General features: G+C 39.3%; 1 protein-coding gene across 8 annotated transcripts in view; it reads left to right on the top strand.

Annotated features, from left to right (window-relative positions):
* The window catches only part of EYA1 (EYA transcriptional coactivator and phosphatase 1), a 159,212-nt gene extending 143,281 nt beyond the window's left edge, over window positions 1–15,931 (top strand). For all 8 annotated transcript variants that reach the window (XM_059862108.1, XM_059862097.1, XM_059862089.1 and 5 more), the window contains 6 exons: window positions 1,717–1,775; window positions 2,004–2,164; window positions 2,362–2,476; window positions 2,773–2,894; window positions 5,103–5,203; window positions 12,505–15,931. In XM_059862108.1, coding sequence (XP_059718091.1) covers window positions 1,717–1,775; window positions 2,004–2,164; window positions 2,362–2,476; window positions 2,773–2,894; window positions 5,103–5,203; window positions 12,505–12,585 — 639 coding nt within the window. In that variant the 3' untranslated portion in view covers window positions 12,586–15,931. The remainder of the gene's footprint in view (window positions 1–1,716; window positions 1,776–2,003; window positions 2,165–2,361; window positions 2,477–2,772; window positions 2,895–5,102; window positions 5,204–12,504) is intronic.
* Window positions 15,932–21,349: the final 5,418 nt, after the last annotated feature.

Raw genomic sequence — 21,349 nt, 5'->3', positions numbered from 1 at the left:
ACTCAGGAGGGTGTTGCTTCCTTAGCTTACACTCAGCTCGTATTTGAATTGTTAATGTGGTACATTTGGATGGGCATTTGCTCTTGGTTTTAAACAGAAAAACAGTAAAAAATTATGTGAATTTGATAACTTGCTAAAGAAGCTTCTGGCTCTTTTTTCAGCCAAGTTGATTCTCAAAGCCTGGCAGCATATGCTCACTCTTGCAGTTTCAGCTGTGTCTGTACATCTAATGCATTTTGTCTGCCTAAGGAGGAAATTCACTGTATGCTGGTTAAATATGAGCAAATGTAGTATTGCCTCTCCTGTGCTGGTTGTCACTCCTACCTCTCTCTTTAGCACAAGCTACCTATGCATGAGATACAGAGGAGTAAGCATTACAGTAAGAATATGTTGTACAAGTGTAAAAGACCACACCTTGTTCTTCAAAACATTTCAAGTTTCTGAGGCATTTTTTGTAAGCCAATGTTTTTAAAAATCTAGAATCCACAGCCACCATGTGAGGCCACATAGGCTTCTTCAGATTTTTTCTTATCTGAGGTTGTTGACCTCAGGAGAGGAGGAGAAGGTTACAGGGTCAAAGTCTTTTCCTCCTTGGAGCTTGCTGCTTGCTGGGAGAGGGTTGGCTGGAAAATAGATGTTTTAGAAAAAGGGTTGAGGGTCATGATTTTAATTCTGTTAGGGAACAGCTGGTTTGAGTTTCTTTCCACTTCTATCTTCCCTCCCTTCCTCACAAATCCATGGAGAGAGAAAAATTTGTTCAGAGGAAAGTAAGACAAAAATAAAGGATTGCAGCATTTTCATCTTTAAAATAGATCATATTTGTTATAGGATTTTACATTAGGAGAGAGAAGAGGAAATTATTAAAATAATTGAAATCCATTATTGTTACAATCATTGAATTGATATTGATCTAGAGTGTCAGAGGTTTATTTGTTTACCTGCCAACAGTTAAAATGTTAATAGCAATGCTTTAATGGGTTTTTTTTTTTTTTGGATAAACAATATACATTGCAATTTTTAATTTAGTGATGGACAAAGCTAATTTTTAATATATTGTGTTAGTTTGCAGACCAGCAGCTGAAGAAAGATGGTTTGATTTGGGTATTTCTGTTCAGATTTTCTTCATCTTTGCATGCTGCTTTCATGCACTAAGACCAAAGAGAGAGAAGGAAACTCACAACTCTCAAATGAATGGCAAACTAGGAACAGATTTTTCATCTGCACTCCTCTGAAACACTGGCCTCAGGCTGTGTTGGTGTGTGGCTCAACAGCAATCAGAGGTCATAATTTCATTGGCGGTTAGCATCAGGTTTAATTTTTCTAATATGTTACATTTACCAAAATGTCTGGTTTCAGTTACACTTATGCACTGACTGAATCAGCTTTGAGCAGCATGATGTTTTAAGGTACCTGAAAGGCTACAAGAACGTTTATGGAACATATATGCTAATTGTTTTAAACCACTTTCCTTTCTAAACACAAAAATGTGTTTTTGGAAAGCCTTTTAACAGTAGTAGCTAATGACGGTGTGCATTTATTCTAAGAAATGAGCACAGGGAATAGGTGAAATAGTTGTTTTAACAAGACTGCCATCTACTGATTTCCACAATTAAAAATATCCCTGATGACTAGATTGGTCATAGATTTTTTTTTTAATACCTTTGTTTTCAAGATTTGCAAAATCAAGAAAATTATAAAATCTTTCTGTCACCTTAGGAATGCGACCAGGTTCACATTGATGACGTGTCTTCGGATGACAACGGTCAAGATTTAAGGTACAAGAGAACTCATTAAGATAAAAAAGTTGCTTTGCAAATTCCTTCTTGGGCAAGGGATGGGCTGCTGGAATGCTCACAGTGGCCTGCTCTCTTTTGCAATACATAATTGCAAAATGCAATTATTTAAGGTTGCCTTCTTTGCAACCCAGCCAAAGTAGGGTAGCTAGTGGCTCAATGCAGCCTGTTGCCTTTTATTAATCCCTGGGTTTTTTTATCTCTGCCTAGCACGTATAACTTCGGAACCGACGGCTTTCCCGCGGCTGCCACCAGTGCCAACCTGTGCCTGGCGACCGGCGTGCGCGGAGGAGTGGACTGGATGCGGAAACTGGCCTTCCGCTACAGACGAGTAAAAGAAATATACAACACCTACAAAAACAACGTGGGAGGCAAGTGACTCTGGAGGGTCTAACAGACACGGATTAGAGGTTGTAAATGGGAAGAACTGGTTTCTACTCCTTTTCAGGAGTGTTTAGTGAGCTGTTTAGTTTGCAGTTTCAGAAAATTGTCTGTGCTGGTGAAAGCAAAAGAAAAGGACAGAGCACTACTTAATACCAGTGCAGACATGCCCTTGTCTACTCCACAGGTCTTCTTGGTCCAGCAAAAAGAGAGGCTTGGTTACAACTGAGAGCAGAAATTGAAGCTTTGACAGATTCTTGGTTAACACTTGCACTGAAAGCACTCACCCTCATACATTCGAGGTGAGTACTGAGAGTAGGAAGGAAGCTCTAGCATGACTGATGATGAACTGGAAGAGGCTGTCTTGTGTGGTGGGCAAAATGCTGAAGCTGGAGGACCTCGTCCTCATTTCTTATTCTGATCTGACCATGCTGCACCTTGTTCCTTGATACGGTGGTAAAAAAAAAATGTTCTTTTAAAGTGGTGATAATAATGTTGAAGGGGTTCTGATGGGAGGGGTAAGATTTTCCTTCTATTGTTTTGTTTTGGTTTCTTTCTGTATTGTTAAAAAAGGATATTTGCATTTTCTCTTCCATAGGACAAACTGTGTGAACATTCTCGTAACAACTACTCAGCTAATTCCAGCACTGGCAAAAGTCTTGTTGTACGGACTAGGGGTTGTATTTCCCATAGAGAACATTTACAGTGCAACTAAAATAGGTGAGCTATTTTCATCATGTTGTGATACATTTAAAGCAGTATTTCTAAAAAGAAAAGGTATTGTAGCCTATATTTAATTCTATTTTTCTTTCACTGTAGCAAACACAGAGATTAATAATACCTGATCCTTATGAAACATTGCCAGATCATCCTAAAAGTGCTTTTCAAATGTCTGATGATCCAGCAGAGAAAGCTTTGCTTAGCTCTATTAATAGTGGTACAGCCTCTGTTAGGAAGAAATGTTTAAAATATTGCTTTTTTTTCATCAATTGTCAAAACTGTGGGGCTGTGTAGCAGTTGAGAAGGGTTTTTAATAGGCGGTAAGTACAGAACACTGAAGTCTCCCTAGAGCAGCAGTAGGAGAAATTCTGTAAAGGTAAGCCCTGGCTTATTTGTTTTCATGGGCTCTAGAGAAAATTTTAGTAAACAATTTACCAGAAGCAAGGATGTTTTGCTGCAAAATGTAATTATTTAAGTGTCTTCATACTGACTGTAATAAGTTTCAGCCAGGCAAATGTTTATTTCTGTTTTCTGGTTCAGTATAAAAAGATGTTATTCTGAGTATGTAGAAGTACCCCAGGCCAGATGGCTATGGTGTTTGTAATTTTTAATGTGATTATGACATACCTGTTCTGTCTCAGATTCCCTCATAACTGTGAGCTACAAGAACACATTTTTCATGTGCTCTTAAGTATCTACAATACAGCAAGCTCAAATGGTGGAATATTTTTTATTTTTTTTAAAAACAAGACAAAACAAAAATTGGTTCATAGCTTTACAGGAAAATTTGAAAGCATTCCCATAAAATATTTAAAATTTTTCCTGAGTATGAAAGTTATAGTGCCCTCTATCAAAACTTTATAGTAAACGATAGCTGTGAAATATAATGCTTTAAATATACATGTTAATTAAAACATATTTTAATAAATCTTCACTTGTGACTTCACATACATGGGGTAGAAAGGTGGTTTTGGAAAAATGTGCTCTCTCACTGACTGTCACAGGAAACCATGAGATTTTTGTGACATGGCACGATTCATAATATTCAAACACTGTTCCAGCTTAGTGCTGGAGGTTTCTTATGCCTGGTACTACTGTTAAATGGTATCATTAAGTAGATTGGCTTCTGTAATGGCTAGAAAACTTCATTTAATTTCCAGCCCACTTTTTCTTATACTTTTATTTTTCTTTAGCTGAAATAACTATTTTGTAAACCACAAATTTTCCCATCCATTGCTGTAGATGCTCAGTTAGCATGTCCATGGCCAGACTAAAGTGACCTTTCATAGTGGGGACATTTGAGAAAACTCAGCTTTAGGCTTTTGCTTTCTTTTCTCTTCTCAGTACCCTACCTGTAGCTTCCCAATATGGTACAAATTGAAAGAGAAGAAATTTAGGTTAGCTATTAGGAAGAAATTCTTTACTGTAAGGATGGTGAGACACTGAAACAGGTTGCCCAGGGAGGTTGTAGATGCCACAACCCTGGCAGTGTTCAAGACCAGGTTGGGTAAGGCCTTGGATGACCTGGATGACCTGGATAACCTTGGATAACCTTGGATAACCTTAAATAACCTATTATAGTGGGAGTGTCCCTGCACATGCCAGGGTGAGTTGGCACTAAATGAGTTTAAGGTCCCTTCCAACCCTTAAGATTTCTGTGTTTCTATAGTACTTGTGCATAGGGCTGGAGCACTGAGATAATTTCCCTAGGTGTGTGCAGGGAAGGAATGAGCTATATGACTGGATCCCAGTGCAGTATCAAGGACATGGCCCATTTATTAGATTACAGGCATTTAAATCTTAATCTTTTGAGTGACCTTCTAAGTCAAGGTACTACTGTTTTAGGAGCTGTGATTAACCATATCACAGATTTTGGAAAAAAGCTAGAATTTCAACTCAGCTTCAATCAATTTACTCAAATCATGCTACTGGTCATAAACAAATGGTAGAAAATTCTCCTGGTGGTGAAATTCCCCACAAAACCTGTGTCATATTAGGGAATGAGATAAGAAAGGTCTTATTGTGGACCTCTAGTATGCTGTCTATGCTGCCATCAGCCTTGATACACCATCCTGAGGGACAGACTCTTCTCATCGTTGTAGCTCTACTTAAGAATTCCAAGGGTTGGGGAGATCCAGGCTAAAAATGTATTTATTTGATGACATCCCATCACCACCTATCTTGAATAGTCTGATCTTTTTCTTTCAGGAAAGGAAAGTTGTTTTGAGCGAATAATTCAACGATTTGGAAGAAAAGTAGTGTATGTTGTCATAGGAGATGGTGTCGAAGAAGAACAAGGCGCAAAAAAGGTAATGACCTTCTCTCGGTGAGGGTCGGTTTCAAGAGTCTGGAAAATTGTCTTTTCTTCAGCATGGGACTGCATGCACTGACATTTAGGGTGGAAATCTTTGCCTTATAAAATCTGTGCTGACTATATCTAGTAAAAAGCCAGGTAAGCCTATAGATAATGATTTGCCCTGCTGTTCTCCAAAAGACACATTAAACTATGTATGCTTGATGCATTTCAAAAAGGGGCCAGAAAATGGGCCCTGGCTTTTGTGCCAAGAACTAACAGTTCTGTTTTCCTTGGCAACCCAAAATACCACATAGGATGTTATGAATGTAAGCAAAATATGGTGATTCTCAGTGATCAAAGGCAGTGTGCTGTTTGACTGTATGAAATACGTATATGTCACACCTTAAAAAGACATGTAGGACTGCAGTAGGTAGACAGGAATTTCCGTTTTCTTGTGTGTCCATAATTTGGATTCTTCGTTCAGACAACAACCTGTGGCTTGGCATGCATTCATAATCTCAGATAACTGAGCAGAGGATACTGTTTGACTGTCTATTATTTTTTGCTTCCCACTGAGAAGAAGTGAAAAATTAACTTTTTCTGTTTCAATGTGGGTTAAGCTGTATAAAAAGCAACACTTCCCATTCACAAATAATAGGCTTTATTTGTAGTCTTGCTAAAAAAACTACCCTAGGTGGTCTGCAGATACACACTCTTTGCTTGGAGGAATGAGGCATAACCCTGGCTATTTGAAAAATTGGAGAAAGAGCAGGAAAATGGGCATTTTTGTTCCTGCTTCCTTTCACAGATAAATTGCTTTTACACAGCTGCTTTTTCACCACAAAACTCTCTGTGATACTTCTATCTCTTTCCACTGTGACTTTCTAAATTGGAGAAGTGAAACTAATTAGTCCACATGGCATTTTAACAACCATTGACTGGTGTGCCTTCATGAAATCTGGGTTTTGTGCCCCTGAAGCCTCGCGGGTAGGTTCCCGGCTCGTCCCAGCACTTTGCAGAGTCTCAGTTTCATATATCCCTTTGGCGGACTGGCAGGAACAGTTTGCTCCTTTCTCCTTCAGAAATGCCTTTCATCTTTGCAGAGAAATGTTTTCCCCCTGCAAATGATTACATTTTAAAAGCTGTATTTAAGATCAGGGGGAAAAAAAAAAAATTCCTTCTCTTTGTTCCTTTTCTGTTGCTCGGTGAAATAGTGTTGTATATGATAATGGCGGGAGTAGTCCTTTTGGTAACATTATCTATTCCACTGCTTTTTTCAACAGGAAACATGATTCAGAAAAGCATAAGAGAAAGCCTTTCCAGTCGCTAAGAGGAGTAGCAGTATAGAAAGTTCCTTTGTGCAATTACTTGTGTGTATTCTTTCCTGGTGGAAGGAATTTTCAGGTTGAAAGCATGTTGGATTCTCTGGATTAAATTATCTGCTGCAGCAATGCCAGAGAAGTCAATAAGTAGACCAGCAGCCCTGCCTTTCTGCATAAACTATCAATCTGATTTAGGAAAATGCTTCTGTGATTCTTGTCCTGCTTCTTACTCCACCAAATAAGAAATCACCATTTCACTCTGTGAATGCAAGATTTTCCTTTTTAGTTTTTTCCTTCACATCCTGCAAGAGTCTTCTCTGGAGAGCACACAAACAAAACAGAAGCTTTGCCTCCCCAAAACTACCCAAACCATATCAATCCAGAGTGGCATAACTGTCCTGTGATGTACCCCATTGTCATGCTTACCCCTGGATTTTGGTAGCTGGTTCCTTCCCGCCTTGCTTCCCATCAGCATGTCAGGTTTTGTGGTATTCTCTAGGGAAGGGACAGATCTTCTGTTACCCTTTGCGCAGCAATTTTCTGTAGGGCTTTGGCCTGAGGTGAAGCCATTAACATAGGTGTGCTTCTTTACACTATTTAGAGCATAAACAGTACAACCTTCTTTAGATAGCACTTCATTGTTTACATGTAAACTGTAATGAGTCTTTTCAAGGGAATATAAATTCAAGCCTATTTAATTAGTTTTTTTTTTTTTGTTCTATATTCATTCAGTGGATTAAAAAAAAGGTTGAACTTCCAGCTTAGGAAGTAAGAAAGTTAAGGTTTATAATTTAAAATAATTTACCAATCATTTATAAATTCCTTCATCATAAAACAAGATTTTCATGTATGTCCTTCATTCATGGAAAATATTGAGTCAATACAGCAGTAGGAAAATAAAAGAAACATTTAAAATCTTTTTATTATTGCCATTAGCATAAAAATTCAATAATAGAAACATTTCAATGCCACTTAAAAGATCATTGCTTTATTGAGAAACATTTTTAGGATAAACAGTTTGTTCATAAAATGCCTCTTTTGGTTGGTGTAAGTAAATATAATACACTGAGAAAACTGCACGCTGTTACATCTCTGGTAGCATTAGTCGAACTATGATATTGACACCTTTGTTTAGCTGTCACTTCCAGCAAAATATTGGATGAGGTAATTAAGCTCTCAGGATGTTTGCACTGTGGATTGAGGAATGATTGTACCCTTCTGGGTCTGTGCAGCAGCCTGTGAGGTTGGCTGTAACACCAGGCTTCACACAAAGGCTGCTACCTTCATATCAGCTTCCCCAGGAAAAGAGGGAGAGGAGGGCAGAGAGAAACCAGTGTGAAAGTCCAAAGGGTGCCCTGGAGCTGCTGGCACCAGTGCCAGTGTGGGTCAGAGCCACCACCTCTGAGTGCCACTGCGGTGACACAGCTGTTCTCAGGACAAGGGTCTGGGGGTTTCTGCCAGACACTCCATTATCTCGGCATTTTGGTTTGCTTTGTTTGGTTTGTGTTTTGGTTTTGGAGGTTATTTTGTTTTGTTGTGCTGTGTTTTGTGCTCATCTTTTGCCTTTGCCTTTGGAGACACATTCAGGAAATACTAATAAGACAGAAAAACCCCAGCTCCTGAGTTTTTCTGCTTAGGAGAATTCTCCAAAGGATTTCTAATTTGTGAGATGAGACAAAGGTTCCTCTACACTGAGGAGCTGGATTTTACATCAGGTGATGCGGGAGAGCTTAGGCAAATGGGCTTCTCCTTTGTCTCCAAAATGGTCATGCTGCCTGGGAGGAAAAATCATAAATCTTTGTGGAGCAATAAATAGAATATAAATGGGTATCCAATATGCCACTGCTTTTAAGCTCAGAGTCACACTGTGCTGGTCAGGTTTGGGGTAGGAAGTAGAGACGGCCGCTTAGCAAATCTGGCAGGAATACAATAAAAATACCATGAAAGATGACAAAAACTGAGGAGTTTTCTATTCAAATCCATCACAAATCTCAGAAGTTTTATTGTATAAATATGTATTCGTTTAAGGGAAGGAGAATAGAGGATAATCTGCAATTTTTGGTGTTGCTATCAAAAAGTGGATTTGTTTTGTATGTGTATTACTAGCAAGACTATTTTGTGGAGTAAAATAGCTGAAGTTTTGTACATTTAGTAGGTACACGCTGAAAATAAAATTACTTCTATTTCAGAAATAAAATAGCTTAATATCTTAGTTTATTTAATAATACTCTCATTATTAGGCTTACTAAATTTATAGTTTCATTTTTTATACTTTTTACATTAAAACCAAAATTTTGCCACCATATTTAATTTCAAATGTCATCAAAATCCAATAATTTAAAAGCTCATTGATGTTTTATTACTCAGTATCATCTACCAAAAAATTCATTCTTTTTAAAAGACAAATGCTTCATATTTACTTGGAATATGTTGAAATGGTAGACTTAGTGTTCCATTAGATACTAATGCATCCAGTTTCACCACCTATTTATTAGTGGTTAGCATTTGTCATCCATTCTCCTGCAGCAGCAAATGTGAGATTAGCATTTCTTGCTTGGCTCAGAATAGAAGCATTCTGCATGACACGGGTGTGCTAAGTGTTGGCAGGATGGCTTTTTAAAGGCAATATTTAGTACAGATATATACAAAGGATCTCTTCCTCTCTCAAGTGATCTCAAGTCATTTGGCAAGAGAAAATGTACTTCCATCTCATGGGTGTGTTGGCACTTTTGATGTGGCTGAATAGTTTTGAATCAACAATGCATGTTAATACAGGAATAATAGATAAGGTTTTTAATGATAATTTTATTGTTTTAAAGGTTCTAGTTTCATACAATCATTATCTTAGATGGGGTGAAAATTAGCATACATGCCTCATGCATATATATGAACACATATGTGTGAGGCTCTGCATATACCCACAAACATACAGATATATAGAGAGCTGTATCAGGTTTGTTTCCCCTCCTCCCAGCTCTGAAGGCTGTAGGGTCAGACTGATAGAAATCTGAATTGGCCATGTTCAGCCACATCCAGGGCATCAGAGCAGATTCCAGCCCCATGCAGCCACCATGTTCCTGGCATGCTTTATTTCTTGGCAGTGTGCAGCTGGCCTGTAGGCCCACATGAAGGAGAACTGAAAATAATTATAATCCTGAGATTTTCACAACCTCCTTTTTTTCCTGAGTTTCTCTATTGTCATTCCACACTTCACTGCTGTAACTGCATGGGGTAAATATAGGTATACTCCTTTCACAGGCAGACATCAGTAAAGCAGAGGACACTTGACTGAATTTGAGATTGACATATGTAGTCAAAATAATGACTGCTAACAGTTTTGGTTTAAAATCTGACCATCAACATATGACCCATAAACAGGGTAATCCAAAACTCAATATTGCACGTGGGCATCTAGCAAGAGGTGCTGTAATTTGATTTAGCAGAAGCTAAACCTTCTGTTAAATCAATCAGAGTCTTTAACTTCTCTGTCTGCCTGGTGTGTGTATTCTCTGTGCTGCTGAGGTTGTTACTAGGGAAGCAGTATAAAGCTGGAGCTGCATGGAGTGGGAGCTGGAAGCCAGGAATTTATTCCTACAGTTCTCCTTGTTCATTGGTTTTCTGCCTGACCTCGGTGGGCATCCGTGTCATTGACTCTTGGCTTCTGCAGAGACACTCTGCATAGGCAGGTGTCCACCAAAGTATTTGCCAGCCACATCATAGGTATGCTGTTTACACATCCCTAACCCAGTGGCTAAAGCAGACCTGCTGCCAAGCTGACTAAGAGGAGGAGCAGGGAGCTATGGCTGGCTGTCAAGGAGACCAGCTGTGTCCCACCTGACAGGGGTTTGAGAGAGAAGAGGGAAGCTGCAATTTCCCATGAGAAGGAGGCAGCACTGCTGGGCATAGCCAACCTGTGCAGTCATCTAGCAAACACAGCATGGACCTGCTGCAAGCACAAACCCGTGACTCTTTGTGCTTGATGTAGTATCCCTATCAGATATTTCAAATTCTGCCAGAAAGATCTTGCAGCCTAAGTTAGAGATAGATGCACAGAAACTTTTGCAAAATCCAGTGAATGGCATGACTAGCAATTGTTATTTTGTATTTCTCTTGCTGGTTTATTTCCTGAACATGATGCAAGAAGTTCATCTTTAGGAAATCTGTGAGTTGGAAAGCAGCCGTGTCAGGCCTGACAGAGCACAGAGGGAAGGCTGCCTGTATGATGTAACAGGGAATAAAAACCCTGGGACGTGGAGTTGCAACTGAGTGAGCTAACTGCATCTGCTTTCTGTAGCTGGTGGAGCATAGAGACAGTACAGGGGAAGTCCAGATTGAAGATGTAGGAGAAAAAAAATTTGTAGTGTTTACCATTTCCTTCTTAAGGAAAAGATCCATCTATAAAAGTGTTTTGGAAATATCACAAGCATTCTTTTTAAATACCTCTGTTGTCTGTCTGAATTTTCTTTCGTTTGTTCTCTCCATTGTCAGCCATCACTCATGAATTTATCTTCAAGTTGAAATTCAATCAGCTATTTCTCAAGGCTTTCCAACACTCTAGAGCAAAGCAAAGCAGAACAGAAACTGCTACAGTGGTGTTTTCTTGGGGGTCATTTTGTTGTCTTCCTGAAGAAATTCCTTTGCTCTAGAAGCTGGACATACTCTGAATATGGGCATGTGTTGATGCATCCATATTGCATCTTCATTTGAATCAGGATTGTCATTCCAAAGAGGATGTGATAGGCTGAGTGTTAGGGTGTTGGTCTTCTGAGACAGGTACAGAAATGACAGTAAATGTGCAGCTGGAATCAGTGAGTTTAATATTACTTTCAAAAGTTTTCTCTAACTTAAAATTTGAGAAGACCAGAATGAAAAAAGGAGAGCAGAGTAAAAGTGACAGAGGAGATAGAGTTTTGCCACTGCTTTCAGTGTAATTAGGAATTTACTCAGGAGCTGCTGAAATAGGATGATGAAAGCCTCTTTGGAAAATCATAGATAAAAATGGTTGGGGAACTTAGAAGCTAATGTGGTAATTAATTGCTTGTGGTTTGCCTCCTAAAGATGCCAGGACACAAACTGACCCCATGAAAAGGTGAACACAATCATGTTAGCCTTCAGAATACTGTTGAATTGAAACTATTTTCCCACTGGATTCACAGAATAATTTCCTGACAAGAGCTCTTTTTTCTTATTTTTTAATTTATGCAAAAGTTCTTGTTGACATGCTAACCCCCAGTTTCAAGTATAAAGGTAGGTCTTAAGCAGAGTTTTACCCTTCATGAATGAGGTAATCTGTGCTTTTTCCTGGGATTTGTGTGTTTGGTTTATTCAGGTTCTTTGCAAAAGTATTTGTGCTCCAGACAGATTTTATTACAACTAATAGGAAAAAAAGATGTATTTATTTTAATGCCCCTCATGGAAAAGATGCTTTAAGATCAGTGTTAGCAATGACCAATGTTATAGAAGCCACTGGGATAAAGATCTTTTCAAAGTGATGTGAGCAACTCATGAGTTATTCTGAATCACCATTTCTCTGTTCTTAACTCTTCTGCCAAGAGTAGTTTTTTACAAGGAGCAAATACATTTTGAGAGCAAACAACACTTTCACTTTCTTTCTTTTCTTTCTGTTTCCTTCCTGAAACTACCCACATGCTTCATGTGTGTGTTATTTGATTTCTTTTTTTCCAGAAGTAATATTTTCTTCTGCAGTGTTCTGAAATCTGTTTTTCATATAAAGAGATTAGAAGCCCCTCCCTTCCTTATGATCTCCTGATGTGTTTGCTGTAGTTCCTATTGTAAATAGATTTGCTGTTATTGAGAATTTATGCTTAGGGGGCGGGTCAGAGAAACCAGACATAAACATGAAGGACTCAAGGTTTTAAGAGCTCTTTTTTCTCTCCCCCAAGTGTTCTCTTATCCCTGTGAAAGACAAAGGGTGCATCTAAGTACCAGAATGCTTGGGGTTATTTTTACATGTTGTCTGTGCTGTTCACAGCATGCTATGCCGTTTTGGAGGATCTCGAGCCACTCTGACCTTATGGCCCTTCACCATGCCTTGGAACTGGAGTACTTGTAGCAGCTTAGCAGCACTTTCAAACCTCAGAGCCTCCTTCTGCCCGTGGATGAGATGCCTGTGTCCTGTGTCAGCATTGGACTGCAGAACTTTGTGATTTCAGCATGTTGACGTACAGCTGCAGTCGGGGTTAACCCTTGCCCTTTCAGAGAATGGAGGAGCATGTCCTTTTCTTCAGAACAGCTGTTGGCTCCGGCACTGCGAGCCCAACCAAAATAAGCCATGCGAGTGTTTGAACAACTCATCCCGACCGTATTTGCTACCAAAAAGAAATAGAGAAGGAAAAAATAAAATGGGAAAAAAATAAAAAATAAAAAAGAAGAAAAGAAAAGAAAAGAAGAGGTTCATACCTGTGAAGAAGAGAAAAAGGACCTGCAAATGCTTTGTAGTTTTTAGCCTCTTCAATGTGACACACACCATTTCTTCAACACAGCAAACCTGATTGCACAATGAAGACTGAGATTTTACAAAATACCAGTGGAGTAATTTTCTTATAAAGAAGGTTTACGTTTTGGTTTCTCATACCCAGGGTACTCTGTACATCTTTACTTATTTATGAACAGACTGTATTTTGACATCATATAACTGAGGATATGTATAATAGGATTAAAGGCTATTATAAGCCTTTGCCTTATGGTACAGCAACTACTTTTGATTTTAGCACATTACAGAGTAGTTTAAAATATGTCTAATTTAAACTAATAGGTACATCACTGAGACAATCATGTACAGGAAGAATTTTTTGTGTAAATTTGTAATAATGAATGATTCTTTTACATATTGTTAAGGTAAATGCTATTGAAAGATAGTAACGCCTTGTTGGTGAAGAATGAGGCCACGTGTGCACAAACTTGTGCAGTGCCTTATCAATGTGTTGGATATAAATATGTAGATAATGGATTTTTTTTAGATAAATTTGTCAAGACCAAAAGCATGGATGTCAAGTGTCAATAGGAATTGGGTTTTGTTCTCAGCTGTTTCTCTGCCATTTTCTTCTCTCACCCACTCTGATTATGAAAAGATTGATTTTGTGTGTCCCCCCTGGTTGAAGCAAATACAGATAAGACCCAAGTGAAGAGGAGGCCTTTATTGTCTCTTTGTTTCCTCTTTTAAAGTTAACATATTAACTCTTTCTAAGAGTATTAAAAAATTAATTAGGAGGTCATTCCATAAAGAAATAGAGAAAGAACACAAATATATTTTAAGATGTAACTTAAACTGGAACCTTGGTACTGAATAGCTTTTGTCTCATTCAAAAATGAAGGAAATTATCATCACTAATATTTTTAGAAATTAGAAATGAGAATATTTTGGAGAAATTAAACAAGAATGCTCATGAACATTTAAGTTTTTTAATCCTCTTCCACCAGGAGTCAGATTTTCCTAAGATATAACATCCATTGCCGGCAATGGAAATGCTGAAATGGTTATCACCAAGGAGTTAAAATTTGCTTTTGTCTGTACTAACTTAAAGGACAAATCTAGACCGTGTCTGTCTGTGACTTGTGACTTTTCTGATCTTGAAGGCTTTGAGCTACTTGGTTAAATAAACTGTTAGTCTGACTTTTTTTTGGCTTGAATTGTACCAATTCCCTTGGCCCAGTTAAATATCTAATTAAAAAGACACCTCACCTTTGTTGTTAATTTTCTGGTTTTTCTTCTTTCATTTTTTTTTTTAAAAACCACCAGCCTCAAAACAGCTACCTGCAAAGCTACAGAGCACCAATGTAGCTACAAACCAACACCCTTCTCTATTGGAGGAATCACATTGCTGCTAGGATAAAATATTTGTGGATTGCCTTAGTACCAACAGAGAGGTTTTTATCTCACCAAGACTTGCACATGTGCTTTATTTTACCCAGTATGAGTTCTGCAACTCATGCTAGACTCACATGCGTGCATAAAGCACATTGTGGATAGTTTTTTAGAATTGAGACTATCATTAGCCTTTTCTTTCTCCAAGCAAAGTAGACAGTGATGGGGGGGATTGGTTGTCTTTTTTTTCCTTGGCTCTTTTCAATTTTTAGTCACTCGCGGACTGAAAAAAAATAACAGTTTGTCTGGGCCTTATTGTACAAAAAGTGTGTTGTGTCCACAATTGTGTACAGAATTTTTCTTCATTAATTTTGTTTTAAATTAATAAAATTGATTTGTGAACGTATTAAACAATTGTCTTGTATGCAAGTCTGTGATATTTCTGCCCTCTGGATTGGGAATGAGGAGACATCTCTCATCTCTTTGCTGTCTCAAGATACAGAAGTTATTCACCTTCTGGTGCCCAGCTGAGATGTTAAATAGGTTAAAGAATACTTGCAACTAATTTACAGAAAGCTCAGTTAGATGAGCAGTTGTTTTGCTTATCAGCAGCAGCTTATTCTGCACTGACTGCTTATGGTCAGTGCAGAATAAGGCCTTGGTGTCCTGGAAATGTCTCTAAGTGACTCATAGCAAATGCCTGAACTTCATGGTGCCTCTGTCATCCAAAGCAACCCATATGCTGAATGGATGAGTCTGCCATTCAGGCATCTCACTCGGGGCTACAAGTCCCATCCTCTGAGGTTTAAGAGGCCTGAATATCTGAGAATTCAGGACTGGCATTTAACTTTACCAAGCATGGAGCAGGGCTGCCCTTTAAATTGGGAAGAATGCCAGTGACCACCATTTTATAGCAGTTTTATAGTTTTGTTGTAACACATGGTCTGGTGAAGATCCCTCTTTGCTTCTCTGCCCATCAGTGAGAGCCTTGGCTGCCAGCAGGTTATTCCTTACTCTCACTTGCTGGTCTAGTGAGACCTAACAAATGGAAGAAAATCCAAGGACCTGCTTCTACATACTTAGCACTACCAGGGAAATTGCATGCTCAGAGTTGAATTAAATGTTTTCAGCACAGCACCAATAATGCTGGAAATTAGTGTGATGAAGTAAGCACTTAAATGCCCCCCTGAAGTCAGTGTCTTTCTTGCTGAGCAACTAAATATGCAGAAAAATATTTTTTTTTAAGTAGCATCATATGAAAACCCATTTTAAATCCAAATCTTGTAAGAAAGCAAGGAGTCCTATAGAGTGAAGGAGATAATGTAGGCAGCTCATAAACTTGGGGTTCACTTTTTGGAACATGTCAGTACTGCTTGAAGTTTCCATTTCTTAGATGGACACTGATAAAAATGTTCAGCTGTAATGGTTTTTATTCTAAGAATAACACATATGTAACTTTGAGGTAGTGCCAAGAAAGTGAAATTAAAAATAATTATTATTTATGTCTCTCATGACTGGAATGCATGCTCAGTGAGTGATACCTTTGTCTCAAAAATGCTTGCAATGCAAGCCAATAAAATATTGTTAGAAATTATTTTTTTGCCTTTTTCTTCAGTTTTCTGCTTCTCTCCATGTTGAATTCTGCCCTGCAACATGAGTAGAGGATGGATATCAAGAGACACGTTTCTTTGTGTCATATGCCAAGGGAGAGGCACAGATCTGTCCCAGTATTCCTGTTCTCTGTCAATGGCAAAGCTGCACAGCTGCCACTTTTGCCATTCTCTCTTTAGCCAGGGACTGGCTCTACCAAAAGTGTCCAGCTCTCTTGTGCAGGCAAAGGGCTAGAAGGAAATGGGAAAATCCAGTGGAAGACAGTCATCTCCAGGTTGGAAAAAAACATAGAGAAGAGTTGTGAGAGTTGAAAGGCTGCAACTGCAAAGAGAGGTAACCAGGAAGGGTCACTGAGTGGAGCACCCACTACTCCTAGATGGGCCCCCAGCAGCTGCTCAGGATTATGCTCAGGAATTTGATGGGACAAGAGACCAGTGAGAGGTCCCACAGTCTCTTGGCTACCCTATGCCACCAACTTCATGGTGAGGATAGCAGGTTGGCCACAGCATGGTGGACAGCAGTACATAACTCAACATGGGCCTCAGGGGAGGGTGGTGTAAATCAAAGAGGGGCTGCTTGCCATCCCTCTTCTGGCTCCTCCTGAAACTCTTGCCCTGCCCCATTACCTCTGTACAGCTGGCATCCACCTTAATGTGCCAGAAAAGACCCAGCAAAGATGGAAATCTCTGGAGTACATGCTCTGAATTCTCTCCACAGCCTATCAACTGTGTGAACTTCTCTGTACTATAGATGTGCATATATACACATACATACACATACATATACATACATATAGATATATAGCTAGATACACAAATATAGATAGACATATTTGTTGCCAAGCTTTTTTATGACAGCAAAATTAAAATGGTGTAACATTGAATCTGTTGCCTAAGCGACTTTATGCAAATGGTTTGCAATAGAAAATGCCCCTTACTCTTGTTCTCCAGAACAGCTATGAAAGATAAATGAAGATAAATAAACATTTGACTACTCAAATCATCCATCTTTGTAACTGTCAGCATTTCAGTTTGTCTGAGTATAAATAAACTCCCACCAGTTCTGATACAGGGAATTTTTTTGTTGTTTTTTTTTTACTAATATTCTATACTGCCATTTATGGCTTTTATGTGGCTGTTTGTTCCTGCTAATGGTAATAGAATAACAGCAGAAAAAATTTAAAATATTTGGATTTATCTAAAGCTAAATACAGATATGCCAGCTCTCATGGAAGCCACATGATGTTGCCAGGTGATGTGGAAGTCAGACCTAGGTACTAGTATGCTATTAGTGATCTGCCCTTCCCATCACTTCACCAGCACCAGCAGTGTCTCAGCTGGGAAGAGGCATCTGTGGCTTGGGTTTTGTTTCTCACCCTCACTTAGAAATGTTTTGCATGGACTGCTCTCTGCTACTTCCTGAAGGGCTGGCCTTTGACACTGTGCTGTTTCCATTCTTATGCACAGGTGCATTGTTTCCTAAAGTGGGGGTTGAATAATTTGCAAAGGAAGCTCCAGCCTGCTTTATTTTATTCATTTCAAATTTGACATGGAAGTAAAGTGATGTCAAATTTGACATGGAAGTAAAGTGAGATCTAGATATCACATTAAGTTTAATAGCTGAGACTGCAGTGATAGATGGTATAGTGCAGAGAAGGTGAAAAGTAGTTAGAAATTAAAAGACAAACATAAATTGATTTGAAAAATGTAGGATAATAAATCAGGGAGAAAATAATGTAAAGCAAGGAGTAAGGAAGAATGCTGAGTTGTCCAGAATAGAGAAAATTGTGTTTGGGAAGGAAAATTAATTTCTTGGCTCTGCCACAGAGCACCCCAGGAGTTGTTAGGACTCAGGCTCAGCGAAGCTAAGTGTCACTGTGGCTGGCCACCTGCAGAACACCCAGGGCTTCAGCTGGTCCTGCATGCTCTCCATGGAGAGAAATGGGAGCCTCAGTGAGGAGCTGTTGAAGCCAGTTACTGGCACCAGAACTGTGCACAAAATCCTGCCCTTACCAGGAACTTGGGCACCACATCTTGCCCCCTAAGAGATGGCTGGAATCCTTTCCTGTGCAGGACAGGAGGCTGCCCATGCTGGGGAACGTGGCAGGAGCTCTCCGTGTCCTGTGCAGCACCCGCTGCTCACCCTCTCTGCAGAAGCTCAGTGATTAGTGATCACTTGCACAGGATAGAGGTGACTTTAGGCCGGGTCTGTTTTCAACCCTACCCAGAGCTGTGTGGGAGCTTCATGATGTTGATTCTCTCAGAGGGCTGGAGGAGTTCCCTGGGAGAGGAAGAAAAAGAAAAGTGCAAACATGCAGGTTCTCAGTGAAGCATCCGAGGATGATGTTTGCAGAGCAAAAACACTTTGCCTCTCTGTAGCTGCATAATGCAAAGTACAGAAAGTCCTGGGAACTGGCACATAAATCAGGGCTCCTGTCCCTGAGGCATGTGCTCATGTCACCAAATCCAGTGCTGCCTTTAGCTCTCCTCAGAAAAATCCACTGGATGGACTGAATACCTGTTTTCCTTCCTCTTGTGGTTTCAGTCCAGCAGGCCATTAAGCCCCATGCAGCCACTCACTCACTCCCCTCACATTTGAATGCAGAGAGAATTGGAAGACTGAAGTGAGGAAGTTCATTGGTTGAGATGAAGACAGTTTGATAGCTAAAGCCAAGGCTGTGCACACAAACAAAGCAGAACAAGGTCTTAATTCACGATTTCATGGACAGGCAGGTGTTCAGCCATCCCAGCTGAAAGCAGGGCTCCATCACACATAATGGTGACTTGAGAAAACACCATTGCCCCAAATATCCCCCCTCTTCCTTCTTCATTCCCCATCTTTATACACTGAGCATGATGCCATATGGTGGGAAATATCCCTTTGGTCAGTTGTGGTCAGCTGTCCCAGCAGTGACCCCTCCCAACTCCTTGCTTTCCCCCAGCTGCTCACTGCTGGAGTGGGGTGGAGTGAGGCACAGAAAAGGCCTTGACTCTGTGCAAGCACTGCTTAGCAGCAGCTAAAACATCCCTGAATTGCTAACACTGTTTTCAGCCTAAATTCAAAACACAGTCTCATACAAGCTACTGTGAAGAAAATTAACTCTATCCCAGCCAAAAGCAGCAAAACACCTCTCCAGAGTAAACAAGTGCAGTTCACAGTACCAAGACAAGCAACTGAATAGAAACAAAACCATTACATTCCCCTTTACCTCAAGAAATGCTATAATTCCAGAAGGGATTATTAACTTTGCATTAAATTCATGTTCCAGCTCCTAAATCTATCTGTGCAGTCATTATTTATATGTGACTCACTTAAAATTCAGTAGAGCATCTGTATCATAGATATCAGAGGTCTACTTACATGCCATTTGGTATTTGTCACTAATTTGGGGTCACAGGGGGTCTGCTTAGTAATATTTCCACTACACAGCAGGTAAATCCTCTCAGACTGCTCCTGATACCTTCTTATAAAATGAGAGTCTGAAATTCAATTTAAACCATACAGATTTATACCTAGTAAGAGCCTTCCTGGAGCCCTTCTGTTTTAAGACAGAAAGTTTGTAAAGGGGAGTTGGAACAAAAAAACCACCCCTAAACTATATACTTACTTCTCTAGAAGACAAGGAAAACTCAGCAAAAGAAAATTAGGAAGGTTGCAATATCCCTTTTAAACAACAGTTACGTGGGAGGGGAAAGTCAGCTCCTGTGAATATTAGCATTCTTTTTGATATTTCTATAGTCCATCTGTAATCCACTGTCCTGTAAGATTTTTGTCCAGAATTTCTCAAATACACTCTCTTATGCCACCTGATTCCTCTTTCCATTGCTCCAGTAGCTGTGTGAACCAGCAGATCTGAAGATTCTGCTGGTTGTCCTTGGACATTTCCCTGCAGAAGAACCAAAACAGGCAATGGGTGTGCCAAGAAGGCAGCAGAGCCAATGTTAGTACCTCTTGGGAGTGAAGGTGCCCTCGTTACTTTTGGCTGTTCTTGCTTAACACAGGCAACAGGTGTGTGTTAAATGACAGCTGAGAAATTCAATTTCTGAACCTTTTTTTTTTCTTTTGTGATTTTCTCTCTTACAGATAAGCAGAATTGGGATTCCTTGAAGTCAAAGACTACATTTCCATCAAAACCTGAAGATAAACTATTAAAAATTCCAGGCATTGGGTTGCCCATTGGTTTCAATTTAAGTTATGGGCAACTGTGCAGATCTGTAACTGTAGTAGGCCCTTAAAGCTTACTGACCTTTTTGCTTAATATTTGCTCTTTTTTTTTTTCCACTAGGAATAGGAGCAAGAAAAACGTGATGAGTGCTATGGCAGCCTGAAGCCAGAGCTTTGACTGGAGACTTTTCTTTGGTTCTTGAATCATGTTTTGCTTGGAAATGTGGTTTGGTGTTTATCCGACTTCCTGCTGAGCAGTCCAAGTCCTGAGCTGGGACACTGGGTGATGAGAGAAGATACTGATCTCATGCTTCTCCTTTTTTCCTTTCTTTTCTTGTTTTTTTTAACATATTGTCTCCCACATTTGTCTGTGAAAAACTGATCTTTTATGACCTTATTCTTGCCATTTTAACTTTGTCCTAATCCATGCAGTGACCTCCTCCATATTCCATGATACACCAAAGTTTTAAACACTGACATCTGAGACAAAAGCTATTTGACACTTCCATAATAGTACATAATGCATTTCCTTCTCTTCTGAGATGGAGAGTACTGCACCTGAAATGTGGAGAAAAAGTTACAGTTTGGATACTAATATTTTCCACAGCCTTCTAATTACTCTTTCATCTGTACCAAATATAGACTGATGTTCAAACCTTTTGTAGGTCTCTGGCAGGGTTTTGAATGGTTATGTTGTCTCTGGTCAGGTTTCTAGAACCATTCTAGTAATTTTGAAAACATGCTGGCAAAAGGAGTCTGTTCCACAAGGCACTTGGTTCAGTTCTTAGACAGTGGCTTTCTGGTGAATATTTGTGGTATCGTTCTAAAGTGTGGAAGTACATGGGATTTCTAAACCCTCAGTTTCCTGGTGGGAATAATTCTGGACAGATGGTTTTACTATCCAGATGACAAACTAATTGCCAGCAATTTTGTAGAAATAAAAAATCTTATTTGAAATTATGACCTAATTGTTATGTAAAAGAAAAATAGACCATTGTAAATGCATCATTGTGTAACATGAATCTGAATATGAGCTAAGAATGCTGCCTTCAAATCAGTCTGTTAATTACACTTCCTTAGACTTGTGAGTTGACATTCTGTTCATTCGGAAGTCTAAAGTATAGGGAGATTTTGGCTCTCATAAATGGAAAAAAATAATTTAATCCACTCCTTTCTAAATGGAAATGGAAAGTAGACCCCCCTTCAAGCATCCTTTGCATCAAAATGAGGGACTGCT

The sequence above is a fragment of the Haemorhous mexicanus genome, chromosome 1, assembly GCF_027477595.1.
Source record: "Haemorhous mexicanus isolate bHaeMex1 chromosome 1, bHaeMex1.pri, whole genome shotgun sequence".
Taxonomy (NCBI): domain Eukaryota; kingdom Metazoa; phylum Chordata; class Aves; order Passeriformes; family Fringillidae; genus Haemorhous; species Haemorhous mexicanus.
This window is presented reverse-complemented; position numbering and strand designations above follow the sequence as displayed.